This window comes from Mauremys reevesii, linkage group 3, assembly GCF_016161935.1.
Source record: "Mauremys reevesii isolate NIE-2019 linkage group 3, ASM1616193v1, whole genome shotgun sequence".
In the NCBI taxonomy this organism is placed as follows: Eukaryota; Metazoa; Chordata; order Testudines; family Geoemydidae; genus Mauremys; species Mauremys reevesii.
In genome coordinates, this window is record NC_052625.1 from 104,218,005 (window position 1) to 104,234,011 (window position 16,007).

The 16,007-nt window shown below is 38.9% G+C and overlaps 1 protein-coding gene across 7 annotated transcripts in view; it reads right to left on the reverse strand.

The window, feature by feature from the left end:
- ADGRG6 (adhesion G protein-coupled receptor G6) overlaps positions 1 to 16,007 on the reverse strand; it is a 159,549-nt gene that overhangs the window by 64,656 nt on the left and 78,886 nt on the right. For 5 of the 7 annotated variants that reach the window (XM_039531353.1, XM_039531358.1, XM_039531355.1 and 2 more), the window contains exons 5-7: positions 13,132 to 13,200; positions 8,443 to 8,529; positions 882 to 967 (exon numbers count right to left, since the gene is read on the reverse strand). In XM_039531353.1, the coding sequence (XP_039387287.1) occupies positions 882 to 967; positions 8,443 to 8,529; positions 13,132 to 13,200 (242 nt within the window). The remainder of the gene's footprint in view (positions 1 to 881; positions 968 to 8,442; positions 8,530 to 13,131; positions 13,201 to 16,007) is intronic. The other 2 variants (XM_039531359.1, XM_039531357.1) reach the window with 1 other exon arrangement.

Consider the following 16,007-nt stretch of genomic DNA (forward strand, 5'->3'; position numbering starts at 1 on the left):
CATAAATAAATGTTACAGTCAAATGTTAACATTAGGAAAAAGTTATTTTGGAAAATTCCATGGTTCCCCTGGGCTATGCCTCCTCCAGAAATATTATATTTGAAGTTCTTTGTATTCTAATAGTAGCTTGCTGATAGAGTTCTTTCTGGTGGTGTCTTTATTATTTTCTGATCTTTTCCTCATCACTTTGATGACCTGTGTTTGCAGTCCATCCACTTATGCACATCAAGCTACATTTGGTGGCTTGACATTTCTGGATCCCTTGTATCAACATAAAACTAGCCTGGCACAGGGAGAGCATGCTACAATAAACAAGGCAGTTTCTGGTATTATGACAATCATAGCAAGCATACATGGCTTTGAGAATCTCTGCTCCAGACATATGCAAACTCGGGTCCATGGACCACTAGTAGTGTTAACCCCTCATTTTTATTGCTGTGGAGTAACATTTCAAAAATGCCTAAGTGACTTAGGAGCCTAAGCACTACTTTCAATTGTGACTTAGGCACTTAGGACCCTAAGTCCTGTTGACTTTGAATGAGACTCGGATGTATAAGAGCTACATTTTTAACAGGCATTGATTTCCGTCCCTAAATGCCTACATCACTTGAAATGGGACTTAAATTCCCAAGCTCCTTAGGTAACATTTGAAAATTTTACCCATGGTACCTAAGGGCCTAAAGAAGGAGCATATTCCCACTGCTTTAACTACTGTACAAACAAATAACACAAAGACAGACCCTGCTCCGGAGAGCTTACAAACTAGACCAACTGGTTTCTTTGATGTTCCCCCTTTTCCACAACTCTTATCAATTTGATGTAATTTAAGGTGCAGATCCACAAATATACAACTCACATAAATAGAAAGAAACTTAACTTACCCATTCGGCCACCACACTCTGTATTTTTGACTGTAAGATGGGCTTGTAATTGAAGAGAGTAATGGAAATCCTGTAGAATAGCCCCCCTGTCCATTAAAAACAGCATTACAAATATCAGAAACATTGAACATCATTCATAATATATTGCCAAACTTTAGATAATATATGCCAAACTTTCTCTGTTTAAAACTTTAAGACCGTATTTTTGTAGCAAAAGATAACTTGGTGAATAGGGCCTGAACTCACATTTTGGTATACCCAAAACTCTCTTTGCTATTATAGGAGTTTGAGTACACCCAGGAATGCAGGATTGGGCCTACTGTTCAACAAAATGGAATTTATATGTAAATATGACTGTATATGACTGAAATGTAATTGTCGGATCCTGAAAATGCCATAAATATAAAATAATCGTAAATACTGAGTTTTCAACAGGACATAATCTGGTGTAATCTAGAAAAACTTCGCAGATTTTACTGGAGTCTTTCAGGATTTATAATGGTCTGAGAATAAAATGTGAACCCATCAGTTTAAAAGCAACAAAATAACTGAGGACAGAATTTGAAGATAGTAGGGTTGGATGGGTGTTTCTTGGACACAATACTGCATGAAGAATCTTTGTTCTCAAATCCCAGGTTAAGTTTGCACAGCTGGCAGTTAGAAAGACAAACCATATTTTAACTGTAAAATGAACAAACTTAATCTGGAAACCCTTGAGATACAATAAATCTAGAACCTCATCTTGCCATTTTTTAAGGAGTCACGTTTTAGATGACAGTGAAACTTTAGAACATGAACAAGACTATTTTGAAGTGATAGTAATTAACTTTAGATAAATTCTCCCTAAACTCATGAGGATGGTAAACAGCTCTTTTTTTCCTGTTACAAAATTTCACACATACATAAATAATAAATAAAGTACGTTTTGTTCCAGGCCATTTTGTAACTCAAAAATTTGACTTTTCACAAAATAAGAATTGTGCTTTAAAACACTGCTAAATTTTGCCATCTTTCATGGGAAATGGCTCTCTCTGTGTGAAATTCATCTGGATGTGGAGAGGTGGCACAAGGACCTCCAAACCAATTAAGCTCCACACATGGACTGTGGAGGACTCCACCAGCTGAGTAGCCATACAGGTTACCTACTCTCTATGAATTATGGAAAAGGTATCAGCACTGCCTCTGAATGCCATATTAGCCATGGGCATGGTCCACAGATCTCCATTTATATAGATCCTATGACTTAAGTGGGTGCGGAGGGTCTGTGGCAGCTCTTACAGTCCATTGGCTGGAGAAGCAGCGGAGGAGAGGCCTTGCCATGGTCCTGGCTTGGAGTGGAAGAGCTCAGACACTCAGGCTTTTCTGAACCCTTTGAGATTTCAAGTTCAAAAATCAAAGTCAAAACTTCAAAAATGCTGAAGATTTTGTTAAAATAGAAGATCATGTTACAGGCTGTTGAAAAAACAGAATGAGTTGAATAGATTCTGAATGAGACTTGAGATTTTCCAATGTCATTGTAAATATTTTGCATCGCCCTACTCATGAGCTTGCTTTTCTCTTTGTTAGGGTCACTCCTACTGCCACTAAGGTCAGTGTGAAAACTCCTTTTGAATTCAACAGTGAAGAATCAAGCCCTTAAAGGAAACTTGATTGCCAAGTAATGTTTTAGCTAAACTGTCACAGCAAAAGGTCATAAACCTAAAGGACACTAATGTATGTTTTTCTAGTTAAAAATAAATTAAGTAAAGATAAAAATTCATTATTTGATTTACTCTGAAGATGGCATTTCCATTGTTATCTTTACTGTGATCTTTTCATGGAAGAAAGTGGAATGTTTAATTCTGGACTCAGAAAGAGAAAATATACTGTACTGTAAAATACATGGTATATACCATATATAGTTAATGTATTTTATATGTATATACATATAGAATACACGGTGTATATACTGCATATAGATAATTAAATGCATGGTATGTATTATTTATAGATAATGTATTTTATGTGTGTATATATACACACACAAATATACACACACACACACACAGTGTCATAGTATATGTATAGTCTCTTATATAGTCATATCGTGTCATATAATATGAGTGAAATCATCTTAATGTACAAAATAAAATACTTTTCTAACACAGCATCTATTAACTAGTGTTAAATAGTTTCACAGTCACCACCACATGATGACCCAAAGCGTGTTTCAGTCAGACTAGCAAAGAACTATTCTACATTTCTAATCACTCTCAGGAGACTACAGGACAGCTGGTGAATCCAAAAGTGCTTCCCCACTTAAAATTGCTTCCCGCGCCCCCTTAAAAATGTTACTTGGAGAAAATTATTTTTACAGGAAAATAATTGATGAAAAGTGGACTGAAGCAGTTTAACATTAAAAAATAAATAAATAAAAATAATAAAATTGCAAAAATATAGAAAATGAGCAAAATAACCATGATTGGATTCCCCCTCTCCATCCATGTTACTCACATTTTTCAAAACTTTAATTGTTAAATTTGAGCTGGATGCTGGATTTGACTTTATAAAATAATCAAAGCCACAAAAATGTAAATACTGTAATTGAAAAAAATCTAAAAATAAAAATAATGAACATCAGAATAATAAATAAATAGATGGCAATCAACTTATTGTCCCAGCAGTCTCCTTAGAGCTCTATTGGTTAGGGAATGGGAAGATAGCTATTAGAGACCACATGTTAATGGCACGTGCTAAGATTATTTTGGAACATGTTACAAATTCCCTCCTACTGTAATTAAATTGCTATTCTACAATCTACATGAAGCTACATGTAAGGATTAAATCTGGCTATTTCTACATCCAGTTCTATAAAGTGCATATCTAGCAGATGAGGTGATATTTTCTCTACATCTAGCTTAATGCCTTGACATACTGTAGTTGACCTCAGGTCCACACAGGCAGCTCAGTTCAGTGAAGGAGTTACATAAATAAGACAAAACTAATTTGGGGGAGCTGGTAAGTGGATTCAGTGGTCTGTAAGTGGTGAAGATTTGGCTTGTTCCAGCAGATGCATTGGCCAAGGGATTTTCATATGCTGAAATAGAAGACTGGTGGTACATTACTTGAGAAGCTGATCTTTGGGACTGCAAGACAGAATGATGAACAGTTGCTCCAGTTATTGTTACAGCATGGTTTAAAATACTCTCAGTGGCATGAATAAAAGTCCCACTGTATGGAGATGACAGAGATATTGCACTGGTCACTACTGAAATTGTTGTTGGTTCCAAAATAAAAGAGATATTTGTTATTTTTCCATAATCGGTGTATGCCTCAAAAGAAAGAGGCATTGTCTGTAGTTGCAAATCAGTGGCATGAATATTATTGGAATTCAAAGAGGACATTCCTTTGTTAATAAACCCTTCAGTCTGTCTGCTAGAATAGTGGTATACCTCCCATTCTGATTCTCCTCCTGAAAGAAGTGATTCAGTATTTGACATCAGTAAAGTAGTACTCCCAATATTTACATCATAGAGCACTCCCATTTGAAGAGAAGGAGTCAGATTGATTTCTGGATCGTCAACAGATTTTTGTTCTAGAACAGTTATGTGGCTTTTAATTGCTAGCTTTGTTAGTAAATTTAACTCTGCTACATTCCATAGCTGACCCAAGCTTGGTGAAATTTGGTCAAGATCATTTTGAAGACTTTGTGATAGTGAGGGTGTAGAAAATAACAATGATGTTGAGTAGCTGTTAGGATGTGCACTGGCCCTGATTTTTTGTTCTGAATTAAGAGTGTCTGTTTTTTCCAAAGACAGTGTCATTGTGAGGAAGTTAGAACGCAGTGAGCTGTATGTTCCTACAAAATCAGTGTCTACATCTGTCTGAACTTTACTTTTTCCATTATCAAAAGCACTTGTTTGATTACTCTCTTTGACCATATATATGTTTTGTGATTGTGATGGTCCATTAGCTTTTGTATAGGTTACTGAACTCTCTGATGATCTGTCAGCTAAACAGGCAATATAGTTATCCTCTGTACACGAAGGCTGGGCTGCTGAGTAAGTGAAGAAAATTGAAGCAAATGTCTGCCTATGATGTTGGAAGGTCATGCTGATTTGATCAGTACTTGAAATTTGATCCCAAGTCTGTATGTGTAAACTAGCAACACTTTTAAATTCGTCTGTGAAAGTTGCATGTGAAATATCAAAGGTACTCATCTGTAACTGCATGGAAGGCTGATATGAAGACATTTCCAGGGAAGGGAAATGAGAATTTGAAGACACATTTATGTTAGAAAAAATGGTCATTTTTGACTGTGATATTTTCCTTTTTGTATTTTCTGAAATTCCTAGTGAAGAGATCAGAACAATTGAATTAAAGCTTTCCATATCCAAAGATGACATATAGCTAGAAAAGTTCATTTCTTCTGTTCCATAACCTGATGTATTGATGATGGTAGTGTGCATAAGGATATTATCAGCCGCAGTAGGGGAACTAAAAAATGGCTGTTTCTTTGTTGGGGAAGCAAGTGGTTTATTAAATGAGAACCACCAACTTTCTGAAGATTCCCCAGAAAACTCTGGAGACTCTTGTTTGAAATTATAGTACAAAGTCCAAAAACTTGCTGATAAAGAAGGAGCAATACTAACATACTGTGTTGGCAGACCCAAATAGCCTGGGTTCCAGGTGTTACTGATTCTGTTCATGTTTTCTGGCTCAGGTGTGGAAAAAACAGAATCTTCATGTAGGTTGTCATTATGAATTGTATCTAAACTACTTTCTAATTTTTCATTTCCAGGGATCTCATTTGGTTTCCTCTGCATATTTGCAGAGGGTTTTAAAGAATGAGATATATAGTTGCTGGTAGAAATAAGTGTGTTGAAGAGTTCAAATTCATCTTCTGGAGAAGATGCTTCTTCTTCTTCCTCTTTTGGCAATTTGGTCAAAGGCCAAAATATAAATAAGTCACTTTTCAAATATGCATGACTCAAAGATTCTTGATAAACTGGTGAAACAGTAACAATGTGTTGAAATTCTGAACTTCTCTTTCTTGTTGCTACCAAGGGTGCTGACAATCTTAGCAACTCTGTGCTGTCTTCCAGTGTTAGAAGAGTTTCTGTTGGTTGGATATCAAGCATACCGTCTTTATATATTTCTTTTATATCTTGGAAGAAACTAGATGGGTTTGAAAGTTGAGTCTGTTTGGAGGTTACCTTTTTAAGGTTTACTGATTGATGCTCCTTAAAGTATTTAAATTTTGTAGACTGCAGTTCATCATTTGCTTCTGCAATATAAATGCTATTCCTAATAGAATCATCTTCCATAATTTTCTTAGTGGATACAAGGTAAACATTTTCAGGTGAAAATTCCAGTAAGTCCAGCCTACTTTTTTGAAAAGATGACTCATATTGTGTAGAAGTAGCAGACAGGCTAGACAGAGAATGATGGTTTTCTTCTGGAATGTCAGAAATAACATGATGATATGATTCAGCATTGTTCCACCAGCTGAGAGATTCCAAGACATTGTATATACTTTCATGTGTGGAAAAGGATGTGCCACTATTAGAAGAAAAAATCTGCAGGGGTTCTTTTGTGTGTTCATAAAAGGTGCTTTTGCTCATCAGAGTAAGGAATGATGATTCAGAATTAGTATAATGCAGTCCATCAGCCAAAATCCATGTTAGTTCTGCACTAAAACTTTCACTCTGCAGAAGAGGAAGTCCTACATTCTTGGAATGATCTGTAACTGTGGGGGTTGTTGGAATTTGTGCTATATCATAAATCTCATTCAGTAAGCCACTAGAGTGATTCAAAACACTATTATGGGTTGACTGATTCATTGTAGTATTGTGCTCTGTAAAAGGATCCAAGGTACCATCTTCAGTCTCCCCAGAAGCAGATGATGTGGCCTCAGAAGTAGGTAGGAAGAACAAGTTGTGTGCGTTTTTTCTCTCTGGGTTTTGGTCCTTAGGTGATGAACTTTTACTGGGTTGGAGAGGCCTTTGTCTCACTGGCCAAATAATTGGGGTTGAGATAATTCCTATATTTTTTACCCCTTTTATCATAGAATCTTGCTGCCCTTGTAGTAGTGAGTGGGAGGATTCAGGTGAATTTCTCTTCATTCTGAAGATAACTGTAGCAGGAACTCTTAATTCCTGCAGGTCTGTATGTAGCAAGCCATATAGTTAATGGAGGAAAGAAATATTATTTATACAAACTAAATGATTCACCTCACGTCATAAACTCTCAGTTAGCTCAGTGGAAGCTGTATTTGCTTACTTTAAGTATGAATTTGGCCTCTTGTCTTTTAGTCTTTCTGCTTTATGAAGAGAATTTTATAGACACCCACAAGATTTAGACATCCAATTGATTTTCTGGAAATTGGGCATCCAGTTTCCCTATGTGGCTTTGAAAATCTCAGCCTTCCTGCACTTGGTTAACTGTTTAGTGCGAACATCTAGGGATTGGCTCCATAAATAGAAACAAAACACCCCTTGACATAAGTGACTCAACACTTTCCAGGGTCTGGCTCTTTTCCTCTAGAGTACAGTCAAATATCAAAGAAGAAAAATATAGGTACAAACTACTAAATTCTATGATGAACTTTACAGTAATGTTTGCAGGACATAATAAGCTATAGTATAAAACTACCAGAGGTTTTAAATCCTCCAATAGAAATGAACACATTTGTTTAAAACGCACAATCATTGATTTAATTCTGTGGAGCCCACTGAAAATGAAATCCCTGCAGACAAGGATTTTTGTGAGATCTCCTGTGATATTTTGTAGAAAACCAATGAAAGTTGTGTTAAAATAGTTTCTTTCAATTCATTACTATTATTATTTTTACTTAATTTGTATTTTGGTAGCTCCCCTGACATGCTACACTATCTCCTGAGGAAAGTGATCTCTTAGAACTTGACAAAATCTCAAATGAAATCTCTACTTTCCTGTGAATAGCAGTGGGCTTATAATCGATTCATCTGGTACCATTAAAGTTTCCCTAATCTTCCTGAATGAAAACTACATTATATTCCATGCTGTCAATATTTTCCTAAATAAAACATGATCCCACTCCCCTTGAAGTCAATGGAAAGATTCCTATTGAGTCAGTGGAAGTTGTTTGGCTCCATCAGACAGATTCTACTTGGCTTCTCAAATTTACTAATGGGGAAGCTGAAAACGTGGCTTCTATGTGGCACCTAAACAGCAGCTATGTTAAAATGTCTCAACGACATGTCTATTTTTATCCTCTTTTTAAAATATCTAGCTTGGCCCTATGTGCTTTGAAGATTAGTGAATGAATAATATAAATAACAAGTGATACATAATGTAGAAATGGCTCGCTTTTATACAAGAAATATGCAAACATGTTAAACAAATATTGGGCTTGATTCTGTTCCCAAACCAGTTTTACATGATTGACATGGAGTAACTCCTGATTTACACTAGTGTAATTAAGAGCAGAATCAAACCCAGTATGTGAAACTTGACATTTATTATATTTAAATAAATCTTATAACACAATACATTTGCTCTAGACACAGTACAAGGAAAAATGTAACACAGGATTTCTTACCATCGTTTGGCTTATCGGTTCTATTAGTATCGGGCATGTTAGTGGTGACAGTGGGTGGTGGAGGAGTAGTAGCATTTACAGTAGTAGCTGGTAACAAAGATGAGAGAAAGGTGAATTTGCATGAAACATGAATGTTAATGCGGTCAGGCACAATGGGAATAATGCATGAAAACATAAATAGAGAGTGAAGGAAACCATTTACTATACATGTTAATATGCACACACCAAACTTCTGTATAAACGGATGAATATGAATGAACTGATGTATGAATGAATGAACCCAGTCCTGCAATCCTTACTCCTGCAGACTTCCGTGGGAGTAAGGGTTACAAGATCAGTCCAGTACTGTCTCCACAAATTCTGAATCATTTGATAAGATCTTCAATGAAGAGTTGTGCAAAGGCCAGAAAATAAATAACACAGCTTCAAAGACACACAAACTACGAACATTAGCTTGTGAAAAAAATAGATGTCTTTACCCAGGAAAGGAAGATGAAGAACAACTATGAAACTAAAACACCAGTGTAAGGATCTAATTAGCTCCACTAAGATCTGTATAATGAACAGAATTAAAATCATACATGGAATATTCTCAAGACATTGATTTTCAAAACTTCATGTACTGTACAATTTCTACTGATATCAGGAGGAGTCACCTCACACAGCACTTTCAAAATTTATCTCTTAGGGACTAGATCAAATGCATTTTCAGTTGGTACAGAGAAGATATACCAGAAAATTCCTTTCAGAACAGAATAGCTTTGTGTGTTTACACAGAACATCAGCAAAACAATTAATAATCATATCACTGCATTTTAAATAACACTTTGGAAAAGAAATGTATTTTATTCAGTAATTCTCAGGGAACTCACACCCAAAATTGATAGCTTTTTGCTGAAAAGCTCTCTTTACAATATGGACACCTATACATCATAAACTCTCAACCTGCCATGTTCTTTTCTGATACAATTTTGGCCAACAGCCAAGCTCCAAAGCTTATGAAAGTGTATTTTCAGCAGGGTTTGGTTTTTCTCCTAGTTGCATTCTATGTTGTTTTTGTTACAAGCTTCTTGTATGATTTTTTTGGTGAGAGAGAATAAATTTGTTTCACCGTTGTTACTTGTATTCTATTCATATTTTATTAAGCAAAACAGAGAAACATATTAAAGAATTTGAACACACAGGATTATAATTCAGTGGATCATATGTGTTCAACCATTTATATAATTATGACAAAGAGGGCCTCATTAGCCAAATCAACAAAAGCGGTAAAAAAGAAAAAGGCATTCATCCCAATTACAAAATGCTGCTATAAAAATCTAAGGTCTTTAACCCATAAAAAAACAGCATCTGTTCTTTTTCTTCAACAATTGCTTTTATAACACTGTGGAAATAAGTTCATTAAAAATGCTTGACATCTGAATAGTGGCAACCTATTCAAAGGATAGTAATCAGTAATAATTATAAACAGATGACCAGGCTTATGTGGGAGGGAACAGGAGATGTCGATAATGTTCAGTGTACCACATTAGTTTATAATACTCCCTATCAAACTTAGATCACTTGGAATGCATAAGGATTAACAAACATTAAGTATAAGTTAAAAGCTTTCTCTTTGTGACTCCATTTCTGGGCTAAATTCCAGATACTTCATGGGAGATGGACAGTACTTACAGTGAAAGAAGTAGGTGAATCTGAAAGAGAAGTGGAAGTTTAACCAACTTTGACAGAAAAAGCTAAAAGTTTCTTTGCATTCTAGAGTCCTAGTAAACATAGGCAGCTTGATTTTCAGAGGTGCTGAGACCTCAAAACTCTAGATTAAGATAGTGAGAGCTGAGGGTGCTCAACATTGCTGAAAATCAGGCCTAGTTTGTTGTGTCACACTGTGAGAAGGAACAATGTTCTACTTGCAAATTGACGAACATCTTGCCAGAATGATCAGGGACTGAGAAAATGTACAACCAATTTTCTTCATCATCTTGGTAGCTTGGCTACAGTGCTACTCCATGAAGTCCTAAGGGTGAGCTGTGATCTGAAACAAATTTGGTTTGATCCATTTCCCCTTATCTGCTGGAAAGACAATGTCCTTGGTTTAGGGACAGCCACCACCATAACTTTCTTCAGCATCCACTACTAGCCTGTTCATGAAATTGGTAGCGTAGGAGGACACAATGTGTGTCATCCTCTTGGTAAAGTGTTTAAATAATGGCTTCCTGATAAAAAAGAGATTTGTAGGAAGGAAAAATTGAACAAAAAGCAATCACAAAATGAACAAAATTTCAGCAGCCTGTATGCAGATGCCTTAGGTACTTAGGTACCCACTAAAGTGAAAGCATAGGCTTTGTCTATTAAAGTAATAAAACTAATGTTATAGTGGCAGCTTAGCTTAGCTTAGTTTGTAACATTCTAGCCTCTCAGACAAAAAACCCATGGGCTCAAAGGTAGACTGGGAAGCTGTAACAGAGGGTGGTTTTAATCTGAAAAGTGACTACACAGAAATGGCATATTCTTATAAATCAGATCTCTTCCTCCTGAGATTTCAGAACCAGATCTGCTGAGAAATAAGTTTTTAAGGCTTTTTACTCCTTTTAGCACTACAGAGCAGCTAAGAGCATAACACAGCTAAGAGAGGCATATGGATCTTATTTCTTTAAACCAACAGAATTGTTTACTAAATTCCAAACATGTGTAATTGATAGCATAATTTGGCGATTTCATAACTAGTGATGATGCAAAAAAAGAAAAAAAAAAGGACAAAAACTCACACTGACCCTAAGAGTCCAAAGAAAGTTTGCAGGTTTGGCAGTCAGAAACACAGACACACATTCTCTCTCTCTCTCTCTCTCTCTCTCTCTCTCTCTCTCTCTTCAGTTATAAACTGAGCAGATTTGATCTGACACCACTGAAACAATAAATACAGAAATGTGCCATTTTAACAGAGTCCTGTCTCAGAGTAGGACAGCACATTAAGAAACACCATCCTTGGATGTGATAATATTGCAGTACTGACTGTCTGGTGCAAATCATAGATCTCTGGACATTCTTCTAAAAAGACTATCCTGATGTTCTGGTTATCATAATCCTGTCTCAGTAAAACTGGTTTTAATAACCATGACTGTGTGAGAGCTATTTCCGAGTTCACAATGGCTACCACATTTACCTAAGGAGTTGCTCCAGGACCAGTATTTAACTCATTATTGCAAAGTACTTTGGGTGCCTTAAGTCCAAAAGATGCTATTTAAAACTAACTTCAGGACCTAACTGGCATTTCATCTTAACTGTGGACTTTGCAACCTGGACATCAGTTTAGCTCTAGTTTGAAACACTGCAAGTATATGTTCCAGCAGCCTGAGTCAAATTCATCACAAGAAAATCCAGTGCAAGTGGCTAAAACTCCAGTATAGCCTGCTATAGCCTTTACCCTGGCTCCCCACCAGGAGTTAATTTTACCCTCTGTTGTTAAGCTCAATATGTTTTATTTTTACTCTTTACCACAGAAAGAGTTCCAAGAATCTTAAGTCCTTCCTCTTTATTTACTTTTCTTTCCCTCCTGCCTCTGCCTTCCATCCCTTATTTTTAAAAGGGTTAAATCACTTGAAATTATTTTAGAGCAAGTGCTGCTGCTGCAACTAGCATAGAGCTGTATGAAAGTTTTGTAGAGAAGTTTAACCCAACTAGCAGGCTCTGGGTTCATGAATGCATTGTGAAAGTAGGCCTGCCACCATTCACGCCAGGGGGTTGTGCTGAATTCCAACCACCAGGCAGAGCTGCAGGAATTGATTGGGGGTGAATCCTTATGAGTAATTCCTGCAGTTTGATTCACATGGCACATAGAAGTGGAACTCTGCAGTGTTCACCCAGCTCTAGTGATAATCTTGCGATGTCCCCCAAAACTACGTCCATGGGCATCCCCAGCCCCACCCCTCCCCTGTGCGCTTCCCTTTGCTTCCCTGTCATTTTCTGAGGGGAAGCAAAGAAATTCTGCAGAGGGATATGAATTTTGCACATGCGCAGTGGCGCAGAATTCCTACAGGAGTAACTCAGCTGATCCGGCCCTTCAAGAGGTCTAATGTCATGACTCCTGTTGTGACTGACGGACATGTTGATACCTACAGTGATCATTCAGTAGTATGCCTATGGGGGGAAGGCCAGAAAATCATCAGCTATTACAATAAGTAGTTTTATTATATGAATAATAACAATTACACTTTGTATTTGTATAATACCTTTCACCTGAGGATTTCAAACCATACTGACTAACAATTGATTAAGTCTCATAGCAGCCTGTTAAAAACATCTAAATAATGATCAGCTCCTGTAATTACATCAGTTTATGCCTAATTTACAGATTTTTCTACCAGCGTTAACAATATAGCCTTTAACTGCAGGAGGAAAAGAGATGGGGAAAGAAATGAAACAAGTTTATCTTTGCATTAGCATATGATTGTTAGGTTTTGATGTAATGAAGACTTTATGGACTTGATTGTATTATCAAGAGTGTGATCACATTCTTTCTACATACTGTATGTATAGTATACCCACACATCTGTTGAAGCTAAGAAATTCCTTTCTTTGCTCAGTTTTCTAGAGATCAGCTTTAAGAAGTTAAAGTAAAATGAAATTAAAAGAAAAGAAAACAGGGAGATTTGGTAAAGCTGAAAAATGCAAAAAGTGTCTTTGGCTTCTTACCTTGGCAAAGGCTTCCAAGATTTTCACAACTAGTTGGTTCCGTTGTAGGTGGGAGAATTAGGTATGAGCCTTTAGAATCAGAAAAGACAAATCATTAAAAATGTTTGGTATATGATACATAATACTGTCATATCTCAAAATATATTAGGTCATGCACTCACAGGTCTTTTTCTGGTTTATCTCAGTGGGAAACCTGATATGCCATTTTGCTCAGAAGACTCATGTATGATAATTTCCCTATGTTGCTGACAACTCCAGGAAAGTCCTGCTGGCTTGCAAGTTTGGGTCATATCTAACAAGTACCTCCCATCTTCATGTTTTCCAAGATTTACGTAAGATTTAGCTACGCAGCTCCCTTGGAAATCATTGAGTAGTATGTGGCAAAATTCCACCCAACTGTTTAAAAATGTAGTAGTTAGTGTGGCTGTAGGGCCTATGCAGAATTAATGGATAACAACATGGCAGCTTCAAGTGAGTTCTGAACTCAGTTGTGGCAATGTAGTCTACCAGCTTACTAGTCAGAGAAATTCCTCTAAGGAGATACCAAGCAGATAAACTGTGATTCAACCAGTTCCTGGGCGTGGGCATGATTAATGTTGTGGTATGCATATATAATAAACAGATAAAGACATCAGAATGTGTGTTTACTGAATTAATCATATCAACATAAACATATTTTGGTGGTATGGAAACCAACTACATATACAGTGACCAACTGAGCAAGTAATGGGGTAGCTGCATTCATTATATTTTGAATATTCCCGTGCTTCAGCTGCACATACAACTTTTGCACATTATGTTGAAAATAATGGGACCAAATAGCATGGCATACTCGATAATGCACATGTACAGAAATAATACTAAATAAATACTAAATACTTAGATAAACAATATTTAAAAACCGAGCTTGTATGTGTAAAATGTGAATGGGCCAGATTTCTAGGTGAAGTATAGATGTTTTGTGCTATATGGCTGGCTCAGTCTGGCCCCCAAACCAGCATATCTTCCTGGGAGAATCACCTTAGTGCAAGAGCAGCAAAGAGTCCTGTGGAACCTTATAGACTAACAGACGTACTGGAGCATGAGCTATCGTGGGTGAATACCCACTTCATCGGATGCATGGAAACCCAACTACATATATGCATCCAATGAAGTGGGTATTCACCCACGAAAGCTCATGCTCCAGTACATCTGTTAGTCTATAAGGTGCCACAGGACTCTTCGCTGCTTTTACAGATCAAGACTAACATGGCTACCCCTCTGATACTTAGTGCAAGAGGGTTCCTTTAGGCGCACATCGCTGCAGAGAGGTTCTGCTACCACTACCTTTGCCTGCAGCTATGTTAGATGTGGAAAGAGGGTGTGTCCAGAGGAAGAAGGCATGACTGGGACACTTCTATGCCGCATCAATCCCTGGCTGCAGTTTTTGGCCTCTTCGGATTGTTAACAGCCAGTGTAAATTAGCACAGCCATAACAGAAGATCTGGTCCAATAAGTTTGGGGCTGCATTCTAAGGTTGCCAACTCTCTACTCGCACAAAACCGGACACCCTTGGCCTGCCATCTCCTCCGAGGCTCTTCCCCTTCTCTGAGGCCCCGCCCCCTCTCACTCCATCCCCTTCCATCTGTTGCTCGCTCTTCCCACCCTCAGTCACTTGCTTGTTTTCACTGGGCTGACTCAGGGGATTGGGGTGTAGGAGGGGGTGAGGCTCCAACTGGGAGTGCAGGCTCCGGGGTGGGGCCAGAAATGAGAAGTTCAGGGTGTGGGAGGGGGCTCCGGGCTGAGGCAGTGGGATGTGGGAGGGGGTGAGGGCTCTGGCTGGGGGTGAGGGCTCTGGGGTGGGGCCAGGGATGACGGGTTTGGGGTGCAGGAGAGGGATCCAGGTTGGGGGGTGGAGCCAAAGGGTTAAGAGTATGGGAGGAGGCTCTGTGCTGAGGCAGGGGGTTGAGGTGTGGGAGAGGGTATGGGCTTTGGGCCGGGGGTGCAGGTTCTGGGGTGGGGCCAGAAATGAGGGCTTCATAGTGTGGGAGGGGGCTCTGGGCTGGGGCAGGGGATTGGTGTGAGGGCTCCACCTGGGGGTGCAGAATCTCGGTGGGGCTGAGGAGTTTGGGGTGTAGGAGGATGCTCCAGGATGGGACTGAGGAGTCTGGAGGGCGGGAGGGAGATGAGGGCTGGGGCAGAAGGTTGGCTGCTTTGAGGGGTGAGGGCTACGGCTGGGGGTGCGGGCTCTGGGATGGGGCTGAGGATGAGGGGTTTGGGGTGTAGGAGGATGCTCCAGGATGGGATTGAGGGGCTCAGAGTGCGGGAAGGGGATCAGGGCTGGGCAGGGGGTTGGGGCATGAGAGGGGTCAGAGGTGCAGGCTCTGGGAGGCGCTTACCTCAAGCAGCTCCCAGAAGCAGCGGCATGTCCCCCCTCTGGCTCCTACGTGGAGGCATGGCCGGGCAGCTCTGTGTGCTGCCTGTATACAGGCACGGCTCCCGCAGCTCCCATTGGCCACCATTCCTGGCCAATGGGAGCTGCAGAGATGGCGCTTGGGGTGAGGGTGGCTTGCAGAGTCCCCTGGCTGCCCGTACATATAGGACCTGGAGGGGGGACATGCTGCTGCTTCCGGAAGCTGTGCAGAGCCATGGCAGGCATGAAGCCTGCCTTAGCCCCACTGCACCACTGACCAGACTTTTAACAGCCCAGTCAGCAGTGTTGACCGGAGTCTCCAGGGTCCTTTTTCGACTGGGCATTCTGGTAGAAAACCAGACACCTGTCAACCCTACAGAATTCACTGAAGTCATTGGGAGTTTTGTGGTTCACTTTAATAGGAGCAGTGTTGGGCTCATTAAAAAAAACAACAACAGAAAAAGTAGGAATGAGAAGGTAAAAC